This window comes from Geotrypetes seraphini, chromosome 2, assembly GCF_902459505.1.
Source record: "Geotrypetes seraphini chromosome 2, aGeoSer1.1, whole genome shotgun sequence".
NCBI lineage: Eukaryota > Metazoa > Chordata > Amphibia > Gymnophiona > Dermophiidae > Geotrypetes > Geotrypetes seraphini.
In genome coordinates this window covers 182,286,486-182,310,545 of record NC_047085.1, presented here as the reverse complement: position 1 = coordinate 182,310,545, position 24,060 = coordinate 182,286,486, and the positions used below count along the sequence as shown (strand labels likewise).

Genomic DNA, 24,060 nt, shown 5'->3' with positions numbered 1-24,060 from the left:
CCGGCATCGCAACACTCAGGTAAGCCGGCTAAGAAGCCATCTCTGTTGGAGCGTCCTCCGGTCTCAGTAGCAGCGAGTCCAATCCTGCCGACCTCGAGGCGCCCACGGAAGCGCTCCGCTCCTATTGAGGTGAGCCCCTCGACATCGGGTTCCTCATCCTCGGAGCGCAGAAGAAAAAGGCGGTACCGGTGCCTTCGCTGGACGAGCGGATTGCTGCTGTCCTGCAAGTGCAACTTAAGGAGCAGTTGCAACAACTCCTTCCCGCACTTTTGACACCGAGCCTTCCAGTCCCGGTCCGGTCTGAGCCACCGGTACCGACAGTGGAGCGCCCTCTTTTATTGGCATCCACTTTGTCGGTACCGGTTCACACTGCTTCCTCGACTTCGATGCCAATCTTAGCACCGGAACCGAGAGCTCAACACCAGGCGGTGCAGACTTCGGTACCGACGCAGCATGTCACATCTCCTGGTACCGTGTCTATGAGGTCGGGTAAGTCGGTGCGCAAAACCTGACACCTGGAACCCTCCACTCCGGAGTCTCGAGACCGTGGCTCTCAGATTCGGGACCCTGATTTGTGGGGTGACTCTGAAGAGCCCTTTCTGTCTGAGGGTGAGTGTTCCTCTGATGAAGAGGACCAACTTGTTGCTGATCCCTCTTCTAAGCAGGATTCCACATCTTTTACCTCTTTCTTAAAAGAGATGTGTGAATCTCTTTCTATTCCCTTGGAGGCTGAGTCGAAGAAATCCAAGGCATTCCTTGATGCTCTGGACTTTGACCAGCCTCCAAGGGAATTTCTCAAACTTCCTCTCCATGACATCTTAAGAGAGACTTTTTATAAAAATTTAGAGACTCCCCTGACTGTACCGGGTGCTCCTCGTAAATTGGACTCCTTATACAAGGTTATCCCTATTCCTGGTTTTGACAAACCTCAGCTCCCGCATGAGTCTCTTTTGGTAGAATCCACACTTAAGAAATCAGCGGGAGCTAGTGTGTATGCCTCAGTCCCTCCTGGCAGAGAAGGAAAAGCCATGGACAAATTTGACAAACGTTTATATCAGAATGCCATGTTAGCCAATAGGTCAGGGAACTACGCTTTTCATTTTTCATTTTATTTAAAGCGCCTCATTCAAAACATGGCTGCTTTTGAAAAGTACCTCCCTGACCGCAAGAAATCTGCATTTCATGCCTGCTCTTCCTTTCTTCTCCAGTTACGCAAGTTCCTAGTTTGGTCAATTTATGACACATTTGAATTGACTTCTAGGGCCACGGCTATGTCTGTTGCCATGCGTCGGTTGGCATGGCTCAGAGTCTCAGAGCTCGATGTAAATCATCAGGACCGCCTAGCAAATGCTCCCTGCTTGGGTGATGAGCTCTTCGGAGAGTCCATGGATTCCACTACACAAAAGCTGTCTGCCCATGAGACTCGGTGGGATACTCTCCTAAAGACTAAGAAAAAGACTCCACCTGCTCAGCCTTTTCGCCAACAATCTGCCTACCAGCGCCGCTATGCTGCCCGTCCCTTGCCACCGGCTACTCAACAGCCTAGACGTCAGCGTCAGCAACAGCGACAACCACCTAGGCCAGCCCAGCAGCAACAGGTGAAGCCTCCTCCACCACAAAAGTCTACCCAACTCTTTTGACGTGGTTCTCCAAAGCATAGCCAGTATTCCACCATCTGCCAATCTCCCTCGACCCATAGGAGGACGTCTTTCTTGTTACACCAGCTGTTGGGAGAACATCACATCGGATCAGTGGGTCCTCAACATCATCCGCCACGGCTACTCTCTCAACTTTCAGACAAGTCCTGCACAAAGTCTGCCAAGAGAGTCTGCTTTGAACACCTCTCAGTCTTCTCTCCTTCTTCAGGAGGTTCAATCCCTCCTCCTCCTGAACGCCATAGAGGAAGTTCCTCTAGATCAGAAGGGGCAGGGATTCTACTCCCGTTATTTTCTGGTCCCCAAAGGGGATCTCAGACCCATCCTAGATCTTCGCGATCTCAACAAATGCTTGGTCAAGGAGAAATTCAAGATGCTTTCTCTGGCAACTCTTTATCCTCTTCTCCATCAAAGCGACTGGCTATGCTCCCTCGATCTCAAAGAGGCATACACTCACATTCCGGTCAATCTGGCTTCCAGACAGTACCTCCGCTTCATGATCAATCATTAAGGCCTTAAGTTAGGCACCTAACATAATTATTTAATAGGGATTGAGACTTTGTATACTGTCTTTTTGTAGTTATACAACCACACTCAAAGCAGTTTACATAGATGCAGGTACTTATTTATTTTGTACTTGGGGCAAGGAGCAGCCCTGGGATTTGATCCTATAACCTCTGGGTGCAGAGGCAGCAACTCTACCACTAGGCAACTACTAGGCTTAACTGACATCACTAACAAGCTAAATTGGCCCAATAATTGGAATACATTAGAATTAATTGCTAGTTAGGCACCTAAACCAAAGTGTGGAATAACTTGTAAGTTTCATGGTTCCACATCATTCTTTTCTTGGTTGAACGGAGAACCTTCCAGCGGCCCATTGTATAAACCCAAATTGGTGCAACTACATTTAGGTGTGATCATTTATACCAGGTCAATGGTAGGCATGAATGGGCGTGCCCAAGTGTGCCATGCAATGTGTGTAACTTGAAGACACATCCATTCTTTGCTCAAAAGAATGCTCCTTTGCAGTTGTGTGCTAAGATACATGCTACATTATAGAATAGCATGTAGTGATCTTAGGTGCATTACTGCCAATTTTGGTGCTTCTGGCACACATGATGGCACATAAGTGTAGGCACCAAGTTATACAGTAAACTTGCCATTTTAGATTCTAAGCTTTCTAGAGTCAGGGAAAAATGTCTAGTGTACCTGAATGTAACTCACCTTGACCTATTATTAAAAATAATAAAGTAGGGGAGACTGAGTTACTGTGGGCAAGTAGGTCACCTTTGAAGATTAACATGTTTTTTGAAACTCTTTATTGAAAATTCAAAGGTCACACAGAGAGCTATAGCTCCCGTTTCTAACAGAACTTAATAATAAACATACAGAAAATATTCTCTGTTATAGATCTAGAAACAAATATCATTTTTTAAAATTTAAAGTAATCCCCTTCAATTACAAAATACCAAACGAAATTAGCCCCGCTCCAATGTTTCTTCAGAGCAGGACTGTTGAAGCCTCTAAGCTCTTCCCCCCTTCCCCCAAAACAGATAAAAAAGAACAGACTTTCAGCTAATCCAGCCAACCTGTAATTCTGTCCTATTCAATAGGCGTTCGAGGTGGATTTCTTTTTTTTTTTTTTTTAAATAAATCTTTATTGATTTTCAAAACTTATAAAAAGTGCAACAATTATACATTCAAATATCAAATAACAGCACTTATACTCTTGCAAAACACTGAAACAACTTATCCTAACCCCTCACCTCCCCTTTTCCCTCCCTACCTGAATGAGTGTGGAAATCTAAGTAAATCTAGGACCTAAGGACTCAAAATTTCTACTGCTTGACAAATGCCTCCAATGAACTCCAAATTTCTTTAAATCTATTACTATTTCCAGATTGTTCTGCTATCATCCTTTCATAGCTATAATATAAACAAAGTGATTCCCACCAAAAAGAAAAGTTTAGCCTATCCCAATTTTTCCAATTTCTAGTTATTAATTGCATGGCCACCCCTGTCATAATAATAATAAGTCTATTTTGATATTTGTCAATTGGACTATTAAGTTTTAACAATGTCCCAAATAAAACCACATTATATGACAATGGAATAGAGACATCTAATACCAATACGGTATTAATTTTATCCCAAATTGAATTCCAAAAATTGAGTATCAACAGACAATAAAATAAAAGATGATCCAGTGTCCCTACTTCAAGTTGACAGTGCCAGCATCTATTAGACTTTGAATTATCTAACTTTTGCAAACGAACTGGGGTCCAAAATATTCTATATAACAAAAAGAACCAAGTTTGCCTCATAGATGCTGATGCTGTACATCTTATTCTCCAAGTCCAAATCCGTGGCCATTGCATAACAGAAATATGTTGCTTTGTTTCTATACAACATAAATAAAAAAGAAGAACCAACAGAGTCTGCAGTAGAAGATGCGAAGATAAAATAGAAGCACCAACAGGGTCTTGCAGTACGTATGTCTGCAGTTCTTCTTGTTTTAGCTTTGTTTCTATACTCCAAATGTCTCTTAAGCTTGTTTTAGATTTTTTCGCCAAATATTCAGATATTAATTTATATCACTTGGCAGCCTGATGTCCTCGAAAATCTGTCTGAAAACATAGACCAGGCAAACTATACTGAGTTTTTAAATTACGCCAATCAGGGAACCCTTTCTGAATGGCCTGATTCAACTGCAACCATTTACCGTATTTTCACGCAAATAACGCGCACCCGTATAAAACGCGCACACGGGTATAGTGCGCAGAAATCACGATGATATGTACAAAAACTTTGGTATACCGCGCTCACGGGTATACCGCGCATGCTGCCCGACGCTCCTTTCGCCCGCCCTGACTTTCCGTGCGCTGTCCCGACTCTCCGTTCACCCCCCCTGACTTCCGTGCACTGTCCCCCCTTGAAGGTCTGTCCCCATCCTGAAAGCCTGATGCCCCCCCCCGACGTCCGATACATCCCTCCCCCCCGAAGGACCGCCGACTCCTCAACAATATCGGGCCAGGAGGGAGCCCAAATCCTCCTGGCCACGGCGACCCCCTAACCCCACCCCGCACTACATTACGGGCAGGAGGGATCCCAGGCCCTCCTGCCCTCGACGCAAACCCCCCTCCCCCCAACGACCGCCCCCCCCCCAAGAACCTCCGACCGCCCCCCAGCCGACCCGCGACCCCCCTGGCGACCCCCACGACCCCCCCACCCCCCGTACCTTTGGTAGTTGGGCCAGAAGGGAGCCCAAACCCTCCTGGCCACGGCGACCCCCTAACCCCACCCCGCACTACATTACGGGCAGGAGGGATCCCAGGCCCTCCTGCCCTCGACGCAAACCCCCCCCCCCCCCAACGACCGCCCCCCCCAAGAACCTCCGACCGCCCCCCCAGCCGACCCGCGCCCCCCCTGGCGACCCCCACACCCCCCTTCCCCGTACCTTTGGTAGTTGGCCGGACAGACGGGAGCCAAACCCGCCTGTCCGGCAGGCAGCCAACGAAGGAATGAGGCCGGATTGGCCCATCCATCCTAAAGCTCCGCCTACTGGTGGGGCCTAAGGCGCGTGGGCCAATCAGAATAGGCCCTGGAGCCTTAGGTCCCACCTGGGGGTGCGGCCTGAGGCACATGGTCGGGTTGGGCCCATGTGCCTCAGGCCGCGCCCCCAGGTGGGACCTAAGGCTCCAGGGCCTATTCTGATTGGCCCACGCGCCTTAGGCCCCACCAGTAGGCGGAGCTTTAGGATGGATGGGCCAATCCGGCCTCATTCCTTCGTTGGCTGCCTGCCGGACAGGCGGGTTTGGCTCCCGTCTGTCCGGCCCAACTACCAAAGGTACGGGGAAGGGGGGTGGGGGGGTCGTGGGGGGTCGCCAGGGGGGGCGCGGGTCGGCTGGGGGGGCGGTCGGAGGTTCTTGGGTGGGGCGGTCGTTGGGGGGGAGGGGGGTTTGCGTCGAGGGCAGGAGGGCCTGGGATCCCTCCTGCCCGTAATGTAGTGCGGGGTGGGGTTAGGGGGTCGCCGTGGCCAGGAGGGTTTGGGCTCCCTTCTGGCCCGATATTGTCGGGAAGTCGGCGGTCCTTCGGGGTGGGGGTGCGAGTGGTCCTGCCGGGGGGGGGGATGTATCGGACGTCGGGGAGTCGGCCGGGCAAGAGGGCTTGGGCTCCCTCTTGCTCCGATCGTGGATGCGGGTGCAGGTGGGAGCGCGTGCGAGCGGTCGTTCGGGGTGGGGGTGCGAGCGGTCCTGCTGGGGGGGTGAATCGGGTGTCGGGCGGGGTGGGAACTATGTTTTAAAACTTTTGTATACCGCGCTCACGCATATAACGCGCGAGGGGTATGCGCGGTAGGTAAAAACGCGTATAACGCGCGCGTTATATGCGTGAAAATACGGTATAACCTTGAGATTTTGAAATATCAAATGATTGTTGTACAATTGTAAAATACAATTTTTTCATTCAAAATTACATCATCTAAAGTACGAATGGCAGCCTGCAACCATTGTTTCCAGAGGATTTTAGCCTCGCCGATTTGTATCTTGGAGTTTAACCATAGGGATTGACACCATTTTAGGTGGATTTCGATATTGCAAATATGTCAGTCTCTCCATATCCACTAAAAGTTGCAAAAGATTGTTCCAAGCAGAAAACAGTAGATACAACAAGGATTATTTCTAATAAGAGGCTATGACGTATTTGGCTTCTGCCAATCCCAGGCGCTTCACTTTCTGTTGCCACTTCATGCCCAAATCATTATACAGTCTCAATAATCACAATTGAAACATTCAATATTTTAGACAATGCCACCCCCACCTATGTGGTTTACAATAAGAGTTAGATCAAGTTCTTGAAGTTACATTTTTAAGCCCAATTTTGCAGTTGTTAGAATGAGGATGTGAAGGATAGGAGGTTGGCTATAGAGAAAAGATATATATCTTCTTCCGGAAGTCAAGGTAAGTGGTGAGTTATCTTAGGTATGTTGGTTGATGCAAGGTCCTTGGTATTCAAAGGTAACCTCAAACATCTTCTTCTGCTGAACTTGCTGAGCTGATGGGAAGGATAGTTTGAAGTGTTGAGATACTCCTGAGTTGAAGAAGGAGTGTGGGACTTTAATATCAGAAGTTAGTCCATCTGAGTTTTCTCCATAGATCTCTTTCTGAACCAAGCAGGCTATCTTGAACTGGATTAGATTTTTCATTGGCAGCCAGTGAAGTTGTTCTAATAGCGGACTTGCCCTCTTGTACAGATTAAGTCTGAAAATTAGCCTGGCGGCCGTGTTTTATAGTAATTGTAGTCTCTTGTGTTCTTTTCCTGTAATACCATAATATAATGAGTTGCAATAGTCCAGATATTACATTACATTACATTAATGATTTCTATTCCGCCAATACCTTGTGGTTCAAGGCGGATTACATAAATATTGTCATAATATTATTAAATACATAGGTGGATTACATAAGAATTGTTGTGATATTAGGAAATACATAAGGGTTAGTTTGAACATTTTAGGTTTGCTAAGGAGTAGATAGTATTGTAGGTGAAGCTTGGGATGGATCTGGATGTGTTATATAAGTTTTATGTATTTTTTTTGAAGAGTAGGGTTTTTGTTTCTCTTTTGAAGGTTTTGTAATCTATGGTCGAAGACAGCAGATTGGTGAGTTGTCTGTCCAGTTTTGCTGCTCTGGTGACCAGTAGGTATGGTATTAGGACAGATTGTGTTACTATCCTGAAACTGGTCTGGGTCAGGACTTGTCTAATTGTCCTTAGTTGTCTCATCTTAAAGAAGAATTTTTTTCACTACAGAGGTGATATGTGTGTTGAAGGTTAAGCTCAAGTCTAGTGTAACTCCCAGTACTTTGGAGGAGTTTTCTATCTTTAGTCTCTCGCCTATGGACAGTTCTAGTTCTGTGCTAAGAAGAGAGTTATAGTCTCCGAATCATAATATTCTTGTCTTTGATTTGTTTAGTTTGAGGAAGTTTCTCATCATCCATGCACTTAGGTCATCAATAGTATTTTTCAAATAATTTAGGGAGTTATTGAAGGATTCTTTGGCTATACAGAGTACGAAGATATCATCTGTGTAAGAGAGGATGTGATCCTGGACGGAGGACAGAGTATTTCCCAAAGTTCTCAAATAGATGTTAAACAATGCAAGTAATAATGGTGAGCCTTGTGGAACACCACTGTAGTACCACATCCTGTACTCCAAGTTCCTTTAATTTAAGAAGTAAGAGTGAGTGGTCCACTCACATTCCAGAGCAGTAAGAAACTATCCTGAGGTGGCGAGCCACAACCACACTTCTGAGTCCAAGGTAAGTACCCATACTATACAAGATAAAATGGGAGTCACACTAAATCAGAAGGGAATCTCTTCACAGGGACTTAACAACAATAAGGTATGGAGGGCAATGTATGTTAATGCACACAGTTTGGGCAACAAAATTCTGGAATTGGAGACTGAAATAATGAACGCAGACCTAGATGTGGTGGCAATATCTGAGACTTGGTTCACGGACTCGCACGGGTGGGATATGGTTATACCGGGCTACAACTTGCTTCGTCGAGACAGAGAGGGAAAGTTAGGAGGAGGGGTAGCACTATACATTAAAGAAAACATCAAGACTACCAGAATCACAGATGTTAGATACTCCAGGGAATCCCTCTGGGTGAACCTGGCCAGAGGGAACGAAAAATGCTTATACCTTGGTGTGGTATATAGACCTCCTAGACAACAGGAAGACAAGGACATAGAACTGATCGAGGATATAGAGAACATCACTTTGCGCGGGGACACAGTTCTGCTAGGAGACTTCAACATGCCCGATGCAGATTGGAACACACTCTCTGCGACTACCTCTGGCAGCAGAAGAATATTAACCTCCACAAAGGCAGCACGACTCAAACAAATGGTACTGGAGCCCACTAGAAACCAGGCGATACTAGACCTGGTACTCACCAACGGAGACAGCGTCACAGAAGTATTGGTAGGAGATACGCTGGCCTCCAGCGACCATAACATGGTATGGCTTAACCTCAGATGGGGTTTCTCTAGATCAAATACAGTGACGAGAGTCCTCAACTTTAAAGGCACAGACTTCGAACACATGGGAGATTTTGTCCACCGGGAGCTGCAGAACCAAGCACAAACCGACAACGTGGAGAATATGTGGTCGACTCTGAAATCCACCCTGCATGAAGCAACAAATCGCTATGTAAAAACGGTCAGCAAAAGTCGGAGAAACAAGAGACCCCAGTGGTTCAGTACTGAAATTTCGGACCTCGTTAAGGAGAAGAAAAAAGCATTTATCGCCTACAAACATTTAGGAAAGCAGGAGGCAAAAGAAGACTATCAGGACAGGTCTAAAGCTGTCAAGAAGGCAGTCAGAGAGGCCAAGCTCCGAATAGAGGAGAATCTAGCGCGGAACATTAAGAAAGGGGATAAATCCTTCTTTAGGTATATTAGTGACAGGAAAAGAAACAAAGATGGGATAGAACGACTCAGGAAATCGGACGGGAATTATGCAGAATCGGATTCCACTAAGGCCGAGCTACTAAATGAATACTTCTGCTCGGTTTTCACCTGTGAGGCACCGGGATCCGGTCCACTTTTACAGACAAGGGAAAGCCAGAAAGACCCATTTCAAGACTTCAAGTTTACTCCCAGTAGCGTCTACTGCGAACTTTCAAGACTCAAAGTGAACAAAGCCATGGGACCAGACAACCTACACCCCAGGGTGCTCAGAGAGTTGAGTGAAGTCCTGGCGGAACCATTGTCTGTGTTCTTCAATCTCTCCCTAAGCACGGGAAGAGTCCCCTTGGACTGGAAAACAGCTAACGCTATTCCACTACACAAAAAGGGCTGCAGGACAGAGACGGCAAATTACAGACCGGTAAGTCTCACATCCATAGTATGCAAGCTCATGGAAACACTGATCAAACAGAAACTTGATACAATACTGGATGAAGAAAATCTACGTGATCCCCATCAACATGGATTTACCAAGGGCAGGTCCTGCCAATCAAATCTGATTAGCTTCTTTGACTGGGTAACAAGACAACTGGATGCCGGGGAGTCCCTGGACGTAGTGTATTTGGACTTCAGCAAAGCTTTTGATAGCGTCCCACACCGCAGGTTATTGAACAAGTTGAAATCGCTGGGATTAGGGGAAACACTAGCTGCATGGGTTAAGGATTGGCTGAGCGGTAGAATTCAGAGGGTGATGGTAAATGGTACCCCATCCAAAACATCAGATGTGACCAGTGGAGTGCCACAAGGCTCGGTCTTAGGTCCAATCCTATTCAACATATTCATAAGTGATATGACCCAAGGGCTCAGAGGTAAAATATCATTGTTCGCCGATGACGCCAAACTGTGCAACATAGTAGGTCATGCCTGACAGTATGACGCAGGACCTACTACTATTAGAACAATGGTCATCGACTTGGCAGCTCAACTTCAATGCTAAAAAATGCAAAGTGATGCACCTGGGTAAAAGAAATCTGTGCAGGACTTACCCGTTAAATGGTGAGACCTTAGTTAGGACCACGGAAGAACGGGATTTAGGAGTAATCATTAGTGATGACATGAAAACTGCCAATCAAGTGGAAAAGGCTTCCTCCAAGGCAAGGCAAATGATGGGTTGTATCCGTAGAGGTTTTATCAGCAGGATGCCAGAGGTCATAATGCCACTGTACAGGTCCATGGTGAGACCTCATTTGGAATATTGTGTTCAATTCTGGAGACCACATTACCAGAAAGATGTGCTGAGAGTTGAGTCAGTTCAGCGGATGGCCACCAGGATGGTCTCGGGGCTCAAGGATCTTCCGTATGAAGTAAGGCTGAATAAATTGCAGCTGTACTCACTTGAGGAACGAAGAGAGAGAGGAGACATGATTGAGACATTTAAATATATCACGGGTCGTATCGAGGTGGAAGAGGATATCTTTCGTCTTATGGGACCTTCGTCCACCAGAGGGCATCCACTGAAAATCAGGGGAGGGAAATTTCATGGGGACTCCAGAAAGTATTTCTTCACTGAGAGGGTGGTCGATCATTGGAATGAACTCCCACAGCAGGTGATTGAGGCCAACAGCGTGGCAGATTTCAAAAATAAATGGGATATTCATGTGGGATCTCTAATGAGGTAAGGGCAGGAGGTTGGTGAGCAAACTCATGGGGGAAGGGTCACTGGAGTGGGCAGACTTGATGGGCTTTGGCCCTTTTCTGCCGTCATTTTTCTATGTTTCTATGCATCAAACACTACAGAGATGTCAAATTGTAGCAGAATTGATTGCTTGCCTTTGCTGAGTTGATATCTCACTTTAGATATTAGTTTATGTAATAGGGATTTGGTGCAGTGCCTTGGCCTGAAGCCATGTTGCAATCTGTGGAATCCATCAGTTTGGTCTATGAATGTAGCTAGTTGCTTACTTATACAGAATTCTAGTAGTTTGGCAGGCTATGGAATCCCTGCTACTGGCCAGAAATTTTCTACTTTAGTCAAGATTTGCAGCTTTAGGTATAGGCATCAATGCTATAGCTGACATTGTTTTGGGTTAAAGTCTGTTTTCTAAGCATCTGTTTACTAGGTTTGTCAACCACAGCAGAACGTTAGGGGAGGGGGGTACATGAGTTAGCAGACTAGCTGACATATATCTAAGTAACAATGATTTTTAAATATTCTCTTCAACCAGCTTAAGATCTCTTGTGTGTTAAGGTGAATTTTGATCAGCATTAGAGAATGACACGGGGAAAAAATCTGTCCCCGTCACTGCACCGTCCCCGGACCACCATCCTCTGTACCGCCCTGCAACCGCCGTTCCCTTTACCGCCCCGTCACCGTCACCGCCATCTCTTTCACCGCCCCGTCACCGCCACTGCCATCCCATTCACCGCCCCGTCACCGTCCCCGCAGCATCCATATAAGCCTCAGTACTGCGAAACACCATGAAGACAGAAGAGAATCCTGCCACCACTACTACTACTACTGCACTGAGAATCTGTTTCAGTGCCTCTGCCCTGTAGTAAAAACAGAACATAAAATAAATCAATTGACTTGTCCTCCCTTGCAATGACGTGTCCCCCATGTTCACCTATAGCTCGAATCAGGTCAATTGTGCACACTAAAAATGCAGGAGGATCTGGAACGTGAGCGCAGACAGGCAGTGATACAAAAACAGCAGACACCCGACCGACTGCAGTGTTCCGCCATCTCCCTCCCTCCATCTCACCTTAGATGTAGAGTATGCCGGCTTTCGTTTTCACCCAGCCGCATGTGCGGGTGCTCATTTGTTCAATATTCTCCTCTGACGCAACCGGAAACAGGAAGTTGCAAGAGAGGAGAAGATTGATCAACGCGAGCGCGGCTTTTTGAACGCATGCGGCTGGGCGAAAAAGAAAGCCAGCATACTCTACATCAGTGTTTTTCAACCTTTTTACACCCGTGGACCAGCAGAAATAAAAGAATTATTTTGTGGACCGGCAAACTACTAGGACTAAAATTTTAAAACCCTGTTTCCGCCCCATCTCCGCAAGCTCAGTCACCTCAGTAACTATAGAAAAATAGACAAATATAGTGCAAAATATAGACAGCAGATATAAATTCTCAAAACCGACACATTTTGATCACTAAATTGAAAATAAAATCATTTTTCCTACCTTTGCTGTCTGGTGATTGATTTCATGAGTCTCTGGTTGCGTTTCCTTCTGTCTGTGTATCCTTTCTTTCATTTCTTTCTTTCTGCACTCAGGCCCAAGAATTGTCCCTTTCTATTCCCTCTCTCTTTCCTTCCTATGTCCTTAGTGCCCCCGGTGCCTCCTTCCCATGTCTTTAGTGCCCCTGGTCCTCCTTCCCATGTCCTTAGTGCCCCAGTGCCTCCTTCCCATGTCTTTAGTGCCCCAGTGCCTCCTTCCCATGTCTTTAGTGCCCCCAGTGCCTCCTTCCCATGTCCTTAGTGCCCCTTCCTGTCTTTAGTGCCCCCAGTGCCTCCTTCCCATGTCTTTAGTGCCCCAGTGCCTCCTTCCCATGTCCTTAGTGCCCCCAGTGCCTCCTCTGTCTCTTTTTCTCACATACAGGTCAGCTCTACATCGACACCACAAATCGCCCTGAGGAACAGATATCAGCTGCTAGAGGAAGGTCCTGAGAACGAGGTACAAGAAGATGATCAGCAGACGGTTCCAGCTCAGCAGACGGTTCCAGATCCGGAATCATCAGTACGACCCACCCCTAAGAAGAGCAGAGTGGTGATCATCGGGGATTCGCTGCTGAGGGGCACCGAGGGACCCATCTGCAGGCCAGATCTACAATCAAGAGAGGTCTGCTGTATGCTAGGGGCCAGGATTCGGGATGTAACCGCTTGCCTTGACAGACTCATCAAGCCCCAAGACCACTTCCCCATGATTCTAATCCACGTTGGAACCAACGACACCGCCAGGAGTACCCCAGACAGCATACCTGAAGACTTCAGGGCCCTGGATGAGAAGCTGAGGAGGATGGATGCACAGGTGGTCTTCTCCTCGATCCTCCCAGTGAGGGGCAAGGGCAGAGCCAGAGAGGATAGAATACAGAGGGCGAATGACTGGCTGCGAGGATGGTGCAAGGAGATGAACTTCGGGTTCCTGCACCATGGAGAAGCTTTGCAAGGGCTACAGGGACACGACGGGCTTCACTTGACCAGAAGAGGGAAGAATGTTCTTGGACACCGTCTAGCCCGCCTACTTGACAGGGCTTTAAACTAGGTAAGTCGGGGGAGGGTACATGCACAAACTACATTCCTGGCGAACAAAGCTGCCAATACTTTCTAGTCACCAAAATTCTGGGTCAGGGGCGAGTACACACACTTTCGAACCGGGGGTATGCTCATGTCAGCATCATGGGTCACATTGTAATTCAGGGACTAGGGGGTGTACACATTATAGTTCTGGGTCTGCAGTGAGCACAAAGAATGCTAAAGGAATTCAAGAAGCTCAAACGGGATTACCCCGACCGGGATGTAACAAAAATATAACATGGAAGGCTATGTACGTCAACGCACACAGTTTGGGAAACAAAATCCTGGAATTGGAAACAGAAATAAGGAATGCCGACCTGGATGTGGTGGCGATATCCGAGACATGGCTCACAGACTCCCACGGGTGGGACATGGTCATACCGGGTTACAATTTGCTTCGCCGGGACAGGGAGGGCAGAATGGGAGGAGGAGTAGCATTATATACTAAGGATGACATTAAGGTCACAAGAATTCTCCAATACACTGGGGAATCCCTTTGGGTTAATATGGCTAGAGGGAAGGACAAATGCCTGTATCTTGGCATAATCTACAGACCCCCAAAACAAAAGGGTGACCTGGATTTAGAAATTATAGGAGATATAGAAAATATCACATTGCGTGGGGACACAGTATTATTAGGTGACTTCAACATGCCTGATGTGGATTGGGATACACTTACCTCTGCTTCCGGCAGCAGCAGGAGGTTATTAAACTCTATGAAGGGAGCTGGGCTCAGGCAACTGGTGTTGGACCCAACAAGGGATCAAGCAATTCTGGACCTTGTACTTACCAATGGTGAAAGTGTCACAGAGGTCTCTGTGGGCGACACTTTGGCCTCCGGTGACCACAACATGGTATGGTTCAATCTTAAGAAAGGTTTCACTAAAACTACCACACTGACCAAGGTCCTCAATTTCAGGGACACGAATTTCCAAGACATGGGTTCCTTTGTCCACCAGGCGCTACATAGCCAAGCAAAGACCGATAGCGTGGAAGAGATGTGGTCAACTTTGAAAGCCACCATACAAGAAGCGACAAACCGCTATGTTAAATTAATAAGTAAACTACGGAGGAACAATAAGCCGCAGTGGTTCACTACGGAGATCTCTGACCTCATCAAGGAGAAGAAAAAAGCATTCATATCTTACAAACAATCGGGAAAACAGGACTTTAGAGCAGACTACCTGACAAAGTCAAAGGCCGTCAAAACAGCTGTCAGAGAGGCTAAATTCCACATGGAGGAATCTCTAGCTAAGAACATCAAGAAGGGAGATAAGTCATTCTTCAGATATATCAGTGACAGAAGTAAAAACTCAGGAGGGATTGTACGTCTTAAGAAACCAGATGGAGGCTACGTGGAAAAAGATTCAGAAAAAGCACAGCTGCTTAATGACTACTTCTGCTCAGTATTTACCAGAGAAGCACCGGGGCTTGGCCCTCAGCTACAGACAAGGGTTGCCTCAATTGACCCGTTTAGTAACTTCAAGTTTACGCCCAGCAGTGTCTACGGTGAGCTGACAAAACTCAAGGTTAACAAGGCGATGGGACCTGACAACCTGCACCCCAGGGTGCTTAGGGAGTTGAGTGAGGTCTTGGCGGAGCCACTGTCCGCACTCTTCAACCTGTCCCTCAGTACAGGCAACGTCCCGATGGAATGGAAGACGGCTAACGTTATTCCACTCCACAAGAAAGGCTCCAAGATGGAGACGGCAAACTACAGACCAGTGAGTCTCACATCAATAGTGAGCAAACTAATGGAAACTTTTATCAAACATCAATTGGATACGATCCTGGATGAGGAGAATCTACGGGACCCCCGTCAACACGGATTTACTAAGGGGAGGTCATGCCAATCCAACCTAATCAGCTTCTTTGACTGGGTGACGGGGAAGCTGGATGTAGGGGAGTCCCTGGACATAGTGTACCTAGACTTCAGCAAAGCATTCAATAGCGTACCACACCGCAGGTTACTAAGCAAGATGAGTTCTATGGGATTGGGCGATACATTGACGAAATGGGTTGGGAACTGGCTTGGAGGTAGACTTCAGAGGGTGGTGGTGAATGGCACTCCCTCAGAAATGACGGAGGTGATCAGTGGGGTGCCGCAGGGCTCGGTCCTGGGCCCGATCCTATTCAACATCTTTATAAGTGACTTAGCAGATGGACTGCGAGGTAAAATGACATTATTTGCCGATGACGCCAAACTAGGCAATGTTGTGGGCATCAACCCAACGGACAAAGATTCAATGCCTGACAACATGATGCACGACCTGCTCCTCCTGGAGCGCTGGTCTAGGGACTGGCAACTCAGCTTCAATGCCAAAAAATGCAGTTATGCACCTGGGCGGCCATAACCCATGTAAGATATACACCCTTAATGGAGAGATCCTAACAAAAACGGTAGCTGAACGAGACTTGGGGGTGATCGTCAGTGAGGACATGAAAGCTGCCAATCAAGTGGAGCAAGCTTCATCCAAGGCAAGACAAATCATAGGTTGCATAAGGAGGGGTTTCGTCAGCCGTAAGCCAGAAGTCGTCATGCCATTGTATAGGTCAATGGTGAGGCCCCACATGGAATACTGTGTGCAATTCTGGAGGCCGCATTATCGTAAGGATGTGCTGAGACTGGAATCAGTCCAGAGAATGGCCACCCGGATGGTCTCGGGACTCAAGGATCTCCCGTACAAAGAAAGGCTGGATAAATTACAGCTATACTCACTCGAGGAGCGCAGAGAGAGGGGTGACATGATTGAGACATTCAAACATCTCACGGGCCGCATCGAGATGGAAGAAGATATCTTCTGCTTCAAGGGTCCAGCGGCAACAAGGGGGCATCCGTGGAAAATTAGGGGCGGAAAACTGCATAGGGACACGAGGAAATTCTTTTTCACTGAAAGGGTGGTTGATCGCTGGAATAGTCTCCCACTTCAGGTTATTGAGGCCAGCAGCGTGCCTGATTTTAAGGCCAAATGGGACAGACACGTGGGATCTATTCACAAAGAAAGGTAGGGGAGGGTCTTTGAGGTAGGCAGACTGGATGGGCCGTGGCCCTTATCTGCCGTCTATTTCTATGTTTCTATGTTTATGTTTCCTATGTCTTTAGTGCCCCAGTGTCTCCTTTCCATGTCCTTAGTGCCTCTTTCTGTCTTTAGTGCCCCCAGTGCCTCCTTCCCATGTCTTTAGTGCCCCCAGTGCCTCCTTCCCATGTCCCTAGTGCCCCTTCCTGTCTTTAGTGCCCCAGGTGCCTCCTTCCCATGTCTTTAGTGCCCCTAGTGCCTCCTTCCTATGTCCCTCTCACTGCCTTCCACACTTTGTCCCACCCCCACCCCCGAAGCCTGCCTGCCTGCCTGTGCCTATCTACCTTTCTCCCTCCCTAGCCAAAGCCAGCCTGCTGCCTCCCTGCCGCTAAAAAAAAAAAAAAAAAAGCCTCCGTCATTTTCCTCCTCTCTTACCGATCTTAGCCGATCTTAGCCGATCTTAGCGATTGGCTGGCCCAGAACGTCCTCTCCGACGTCAGAATTGACGTCGGAAAGACTTCCTGTCGGCTTTAGTAGCTGCAGCATGGCGATAGGAGGAGAAAAGGAGAGGCTTTTTTTTTTTCTTCGTGCGGACCGGCAGAAATTCAACCGGCGGTTGCTCTTTAGTTCAAAGGTGAGGTGGAGGGAGGGAGATGGCGGGGACCGCACGATCTTGATTGCCTCACTGCGGGGACAAGTCCATTCACCGCTCCACGGGGCGGTGAATGTCCTTGTCCCCGTCCCGCAGAGGCCACTATTTTTTGTTCCCTGTTTCGGCGGGTTATTCGCGGCTAAACGCGGGTAACCACCACCGTGTCATTCTCAATCAGCATCTGTCAGTTGGAATCCCTTTGTTCTCGTTGTGTTTGATTGGGTATAGATCTATGTTATCTTCTGGTATGTTTGTGAATGATTTCCTCATAGTTCTGATTTTTTCTTGAAAGTAATGTGCTAGATTGTCTACGTCTGGTTGTTGGGATCCATTCTTGATGGTATCTTGGGTTGTTGACTTGAGCGGGAATTGTGTTTGATTTTTAGTCGGCATGCTCTATTAAATAATAATAATAACTTTATTTTTCTATACCGCCATAATCTTGTGACTTCTAGGCGGTTCACAGTGAATAGGGCTGTGCAATCAGCGAATTACAGGGTGAAAATTAGGTAAGAAGTCACTGAACGGTCAGTGATTACAGGGTACAAATGGTTACAGAAATAATCTTAACAAGGCATTTTATTGCTTGTCAGAGTGGTGTAAATTGGATTGCTGCTTTTTTGGGAGGCTTTATCCATTAGTCCTACTTCAATTAAGATTATGCTTACTAGTGTCAGGCTTGCTATCAGTGTCAAGTTCATCTTGAAACTTATTATGTGGACTATAATTGTAGGATTACAGGCTTTAAGTGAACATAATTCTTGTAAACCTCTCTGGCAAACACTGCACCTTTACAATAAGGCCTTAAGTCAACATACTACTGGTAACCTTTCTAGTAAATATTAAAATATCTCTATCAAACATTGAATCTTCAGGGCTAAGGTTTATAAATCAGCATACTTCGTGTAACTGTTCTGGTTCACTCTATAACTTTAAAACAGAGTACTTCTAGTGTACATTTCTAGCACACCCTTCTAGTAACTGGAAAAGGAAAAGGAGCAGTTGATCTCGCATAGTATCTAGAGTGGCTGATTCTTTTCAAGAATTTGGCCACAGCACCTGTACAACATCAGTTATTGTTGCAATTTTCCCCTCAACACATTTCACATGATAGTGGAGCTCTCCCAGTTTGGAATTCAAATCAGCAAATGCTGCCTAAACGTCTTGCCAGACTCGTGATATATCTTGTTTTAATTATTTAAACTAGAGTATAATCTCACTTTTAGAGATTTCCTGAGAGTTCAAATTCTGCGTCCGGCACCATTTTCTTAGCTTACTAGTACTTAGTGGTGGATCAATTTTCACATGGTCCCCTAATTCCACTGCAAACTTAAATTTTTCAAATTTTTTGCGTTTTGATATCTTGGTGCAATCAGCCATCACAGATGGGAAGCGATTTGTTCCAGCACTACTGCAACTGCATATTTGAAAACTTAGACTCGATGGAGCTCTTGTTTCAAGCTGCCATCTTCTTCCATGACATCGCTTCCTCCTCAGATCCATGTGATTTTTCTCGTGGGCTCTTCCTACTTTTATCTCCATGTGTAATTTGGGGATTCTGATGGACCCTCAGTTGAACATGAAAGCTCATTTCAGGTCAGTGATTGTTGCCTCATTTCACAAATTGCAGTTGGTGTGGAGATTATGGGATTATTTATGCTCTGCCAGTTTTCAGTTAACCCATCTGGATTACTGCAACTCGCTAGGATTGCCAGTTTATCAGATATGTGTAAATAGCAGCTCTCTGAAAACAGTATTTGTATGTGTATGCAATATAAATGTGTAAATACTCTTATTTACACATGGATATGTTTATAAAATAATGAACTTGGTGCAAAGTCCACAGATTGAAAGTACCCTCAGACTTTGTCCTACTATTAATAAAACCTGGAAGATGGGCTGATGGAAATGAGCAGTTCTGAAGGGAGGGAAGTATACCTCTGCTTATGTTTATCAGAGTGGCTGTGGGTTTCATTAGTTGGAGCTCCCTTTTACCAATCAGTTTATGTGTTTCAGGCATCAGGTTTACCACCAGAATCACAAAGTCAGACTGCTGCAGGAGATCATCCATCTTTGCACAGTATGTGGCACCGACAGCTCTCTCCTCCTCTTTTCTGAAAAAAACAACAAAATCAAAGTCCAATTGCCACTAAAGTGGGTTAATATGAATTCATGGTTTGCAATGTTTAAACCAATTTAAGAGCTCATGGGAGCGTGACAAAATTGAAGAGAAGCTGTAATCTAAAATAAGTATTCAAGAGCTCAGACACTTGGCCAAAACAATTCAAAATTATAACAGAAAGATTGGGAATTCTGGATTATATCTTCTGAACCAGTGAGTGTACCGATTATAGCAGGGGTCTCAAAAGTCCCTCCTTGAGGGCCACATTCCAGTCGGGTTTTCAGGATTTCCCCAATGCATATGAGATCTATGTGCATGCACTGCTTTCAATGCATATTCATTGGGGAAATCCTGAAAACCCGACTGGATTGCGGCCCTCAAGGAGGGACTTTGAGATCCCTGGATTATAGGAGAAAAAAACCCAAAAATGGAAAAACAAGGCTCTTCTATGATCTGGAAATAAGCTGGAGTTAGCATGTGCCAACTTATTTGCAAGACTGGACTTTCTAACATTTTTATGTAATATTTCTGTGAATTGGTATATCCAAATATTTTAAATTATATATTAAGATGCCTGTATAGAATATTTTCTTGTTAACTACAAAGAAAATGTTATTTAATATTTTTTCTTAGTTTCCTCTTGGCCATGTTAAGTTTAAGGTGATGGGAAATTCAAATAAAGATGCCAGATAAATAGGCTGAGATTTTGGACTGGATTCTTGCTACAATTTCTGATTTAAAGAGGTTGATGTTAGAGTCATCATCTCAGAAATGGTACTGACAACTTTGAAAGGAGTTTTGAGAGAACAAGTGTCAATACACTCCACACTCATTAATGCAGAATTATTTACACAACAAACAATTCTTTGCAACATGAAAAGTCACATGCTAGTAACTGAAGTGTAGAAAAATGTGCAAACACTTTTCACAAGTGTTTTACTAATTTACCCCAGAGCCTTGCATTAGACAGGTTGGGTTCCAAGTTTATAAAGCATACCCAAGCAAAAGCAAGAACAAAAATAGCTGTTCATAAATTACATTTCTAAAATATATCTTTAAAATATGCCTCCCAATAATTTTTAAATTGTTTTACAATCTTTTGTTCTTGTCAAGATTGCAATTTGTTCTATATTAAATGCCTCTGTTTAGGGTTACCATATTGGCACCAGAAAAAGTATCCTCATCCTTTGGTGGATAAAGACAAAATTGAAGAGCAGCAGGTCTGGCAACAGATCAAAAACTGCTGAACATGCTCAAACTTTCAAATAATCCTCTGAGCCAATGCACCCACCTGTGTGCCCTTACTGCACCTGCTTGCCAGAAAATTTAAAATATTAAGGGCCCAATATTCAGACATGCTGAGCTCTTAAATTTATGCTCCTAAGTTAGCCTCTTAAATTTGTGCTCTATTTTCAGCCAAAGTTAGGAGCTTAACTCTTCAGCTGAAAATTCATCTTAATGTAGCAGCTGTTATGCTCATAAATTTAGACCTGCCAATCATTTGCCTAGATTTATGAACCTAATACAGAAAATCGGTGCTATTAACTTCTTTTCCTTGCTCTAAATCTACTCCTTGCCTTATCGTTATTCTATATTTAGATTTAGCCCAAATATTTTCATTGGCAGCTCAAGTCAAGTTACATAGGGTGTAGTGACTTGACCAAGGTCATAAGAAGTGTTAAGGAGAAATTAGATTCTTATCTGCTAATTTTCTTTCTGTTAGCCTGTAGACTGGTATAGTCCTTACGAATGGGTTATATACCTCACTGCTACCAGCAGCTGGAGACTGAGAACAAACTTATATATCGGGATAGACTCCCCCCTAGCAATCCAGTCTGCCGAACAGCCAAGCAGAACCTAGGAAAGACTTCAACTGAAAACAGTAAAACACACTCCGAAGAGGAGTGGAAAAACAACAAACATCTGTAAACAACTGCTGGAACTTGTGTAGAACTTAATCCTGGTATAGAAAACATCCCCACAGCTCACCAGCTAAGTCAGCTGAGCCATAGCCGCTGTTCTTATTTCTCACTGGCCCTAGAAAATACTAGAACCAGCAAAAAACCACAAAATCTGCATGCGAGCAAAACAAAAACCAGCAATCACTGCACAAAGACAGATAGGGTGGGGGACTATACCAGTCTACAGGCTAACAGAAAGAAAATTAGCAGGTAAGAACCTAATTTCTCCTTCTGTAGTGCCTAGTAGACTGGTATAGTCCTTATGAATGGGTCGTACTAAAGCAGTACCCATCAAGGGTGGGACCCCGAAGGGCTGACACCAGAACACGTTCACCGAATACCACGTCCTGACACGCTTGAACATCCACACAGTAGTGTCTGACAAAGGAATGCAGAAAAGACCCAATTGCAGCCTTGCAAATATCCACTGGAGGCACTAGTGAAGATTCAGCCCAAGAAGCTGCCTGACCCCTAGTGGAATGAGTCTTGAGAAATTCTGGAACAGACTTTTTCTTCAGAAGATAAGCAGAAGCAATAGTCTCCTTGATCCAATGCGAAATAGTAGCCTTAGAAGCGCCATCCCCCTTACGAGGACCAGCTAGAAGGAAAAAGAGATGATCTGATTTCCCGATCTCCTGGGTCCTCTGCACATAAGAATGAAAGACCCGACCGACATTCAACTTGCGCAACTGTCTCTGCTCATAAGAGCCCTCCTGGCTACCCAACACACATGAAAAGGAGAAACTACCTTTGGCAGAAAGGAAGGAACAGGCCACAACACATCCCGCTCCCTAGAAAACTCCAAGAAGGGAGCCCTACAAGAGAAAGCCTGAAGCTCAGAAACACGTCTAACAGAAGTAATGGCCACCATGAAGACCACTTTAAGAGTAAAGTCCTTCAAAGAACAGTCGCCCAACAGTTCAAAAGGTGGGCGCACTAGAACTGACAGAATCAGATTCAGATCCCAAGATGGAACAGAGGGTCGTACAGGAGGCTTGAGCAATTTGGCCACCTGCAAGAAGCAAATCACATCAGGAATAGCAGTCAAACACTGATCTTTCAACAACCAACGAAAGGCTGACAAGGCTACAAGCTGAACCCGGAGAGAAGACCAAGCCAGTCTCCTGTTCAGGTCATCCTGCAAGAACTCTAAGATGTTAGGCAAGGAATCACAAAAAGAGACCACTCCACGCACATCACACCACTCCTCAAACAGATGCCACACCTCGCATAAGCCTGAGAGGTAGAAAGCCTCCAGGACCCAAGAGAGTTGAGAATACTTTATCTGAATATTTGAAGCCAAGCCGTAAGACAGAAAGGACCCGGATCGAACATTGGAATGGGACCCTAAGTCAGAAGGTCGTCCATGAGAGGCAGAGGAAGAGGATCCGCCACCAGATACCTCACCAGATCCGCATACCACGATCGTTGGGGCCAATATGGAGCCACCAGAACCACGAGGCCCGGATGTTGAATTATGTGGAGAAGAACTCTGCCCACTAATGGCCATGGCAGGAACACATACAACAGCCCCTCTATTGGCCATGGTTGAACCACAGCATCCAGGCCCTCGGCCTGACCATCTCTGCAAAGACTGAAGAAGCGGGGTGTTTTGGCGTTGATACTTGTAGCCATCAGGTCCATGAGGGGCCGACCCCAAGACTGCATATCAACTGAAAGGCCACAGGGCTTTGATACGACTCTCCGGGATCTAGCATGTGACGACATAGGAAGTCCGTTTGAACATTCTCCACTCTGGCTATGTGGGAGACTGAAATTTCTTGAAGATGAGACCGCCCAAACCATGGGCAGAGCCACCTTCTGTGCCACCAAAGTGCTCCTCGTGCTTCTCTGATGATTGACATAAGCCACCGCTGTGGCATTGTCCAAAAGAACCCTGACTGACTTGCCCATCAGAAAGGACTGGAAAGCCAACAGCGCCAGTCGGATGGCTCTGGTCTCCAAGACATTGATTGACCAAGAAGCCTTCTCCGTGGACCAGGTGCCCTGAGCTGAGTGACCTAGACACAGAGCTCCCCAACCAAGAAGACTGGCATCCGTGAGCAGCACTGTCACCTGCAGCTGGTCCAGACTTGCCCCTTGTACAAGATGGGAGGTCTGGAGCCACCAACGAAGACTGCACCGAGCCAAGCAGAACATGATGATCCAGACTGTGCCTCTGAGGCAACCACCTACGAAGAAAAGCATACTGAAGAGGATGCATGTGGGCCCGTGACCACCTCACTACATCGAGGGAAGCCGCCATCAACCCCAGGACTTGGAGAAAATCCTGTGCCCAAGGACACTGGGACGCCATAAGCAGGCAAATCTGAAATTGCAATTTGCTTAACTAGGCTTCTGGAAAAATGACCTTCCCCAAGGAGATGTCGAACAGCACTCCTAGATACTCCAGGCACTGAGATGGAGACAACCAGATCTTGGAAAGGTTGAACACCCATCCCAGCAACTGCAGAAACTTCACCACCCGAGCCGTGATCCGGGTGCTGGGTGCTCTCCTGGAACAACTTTGCTCGAATCAACCAGTCCAGGTAGGGATGAACTAGAATGCCCTCTTTTCGCAATGCCGCCACAACAACCATCACCTTGGTGAACATCCTTGGAGCCGTCGCCAGACCAAAGGGAAGTGCATAGAACTGATAATATTGCCCCAAGATCACAAAGCACAGGAATGATGGGAAGATGATGGGAAGCCCGAATAGGAATATACAAGTAGGCCTCCATCAGATCTAGGGAGGTCAGAAACTCCCCTGGCTGAATCACCAGAATCACAGACCGCAGGGTTTCCATGTGGAAGGAAGGCATGTGAAGAGCTCTGTTGACCCCTTTCAAATCCAGGATGGGTCAAAAGGTCCCT

The 24,060-nt window shown here is 46.1% G+C and overlaps 1 protein-coding gene across 3 annotated transcripts in view; it reads right to left on the bottom strand.

Moving 5' to 3' along the window:
• Positions 1–24,060, bottom strand: part of LOC117355850 (glyoxylate/hydroxypyruvate reductase B-like) — a 50,867-nt gene that overhangs the window by 15,223 nt on the left and 11,584 nt on the right. For all 3 annotated transcript variants that reach the window (XM_033934915.1, XM_033934913.1, XM_033934916.1), the window contains one exon: positions 19,041–19,216. In XM_033934915.1, coding sequence (XP_033790806.1) covers positions 19,041–19,216 — 176 coding nt within the window. The remainder of the gene's footprint in view (positions 1–19,040; positions 19,217–24,060) is intronic.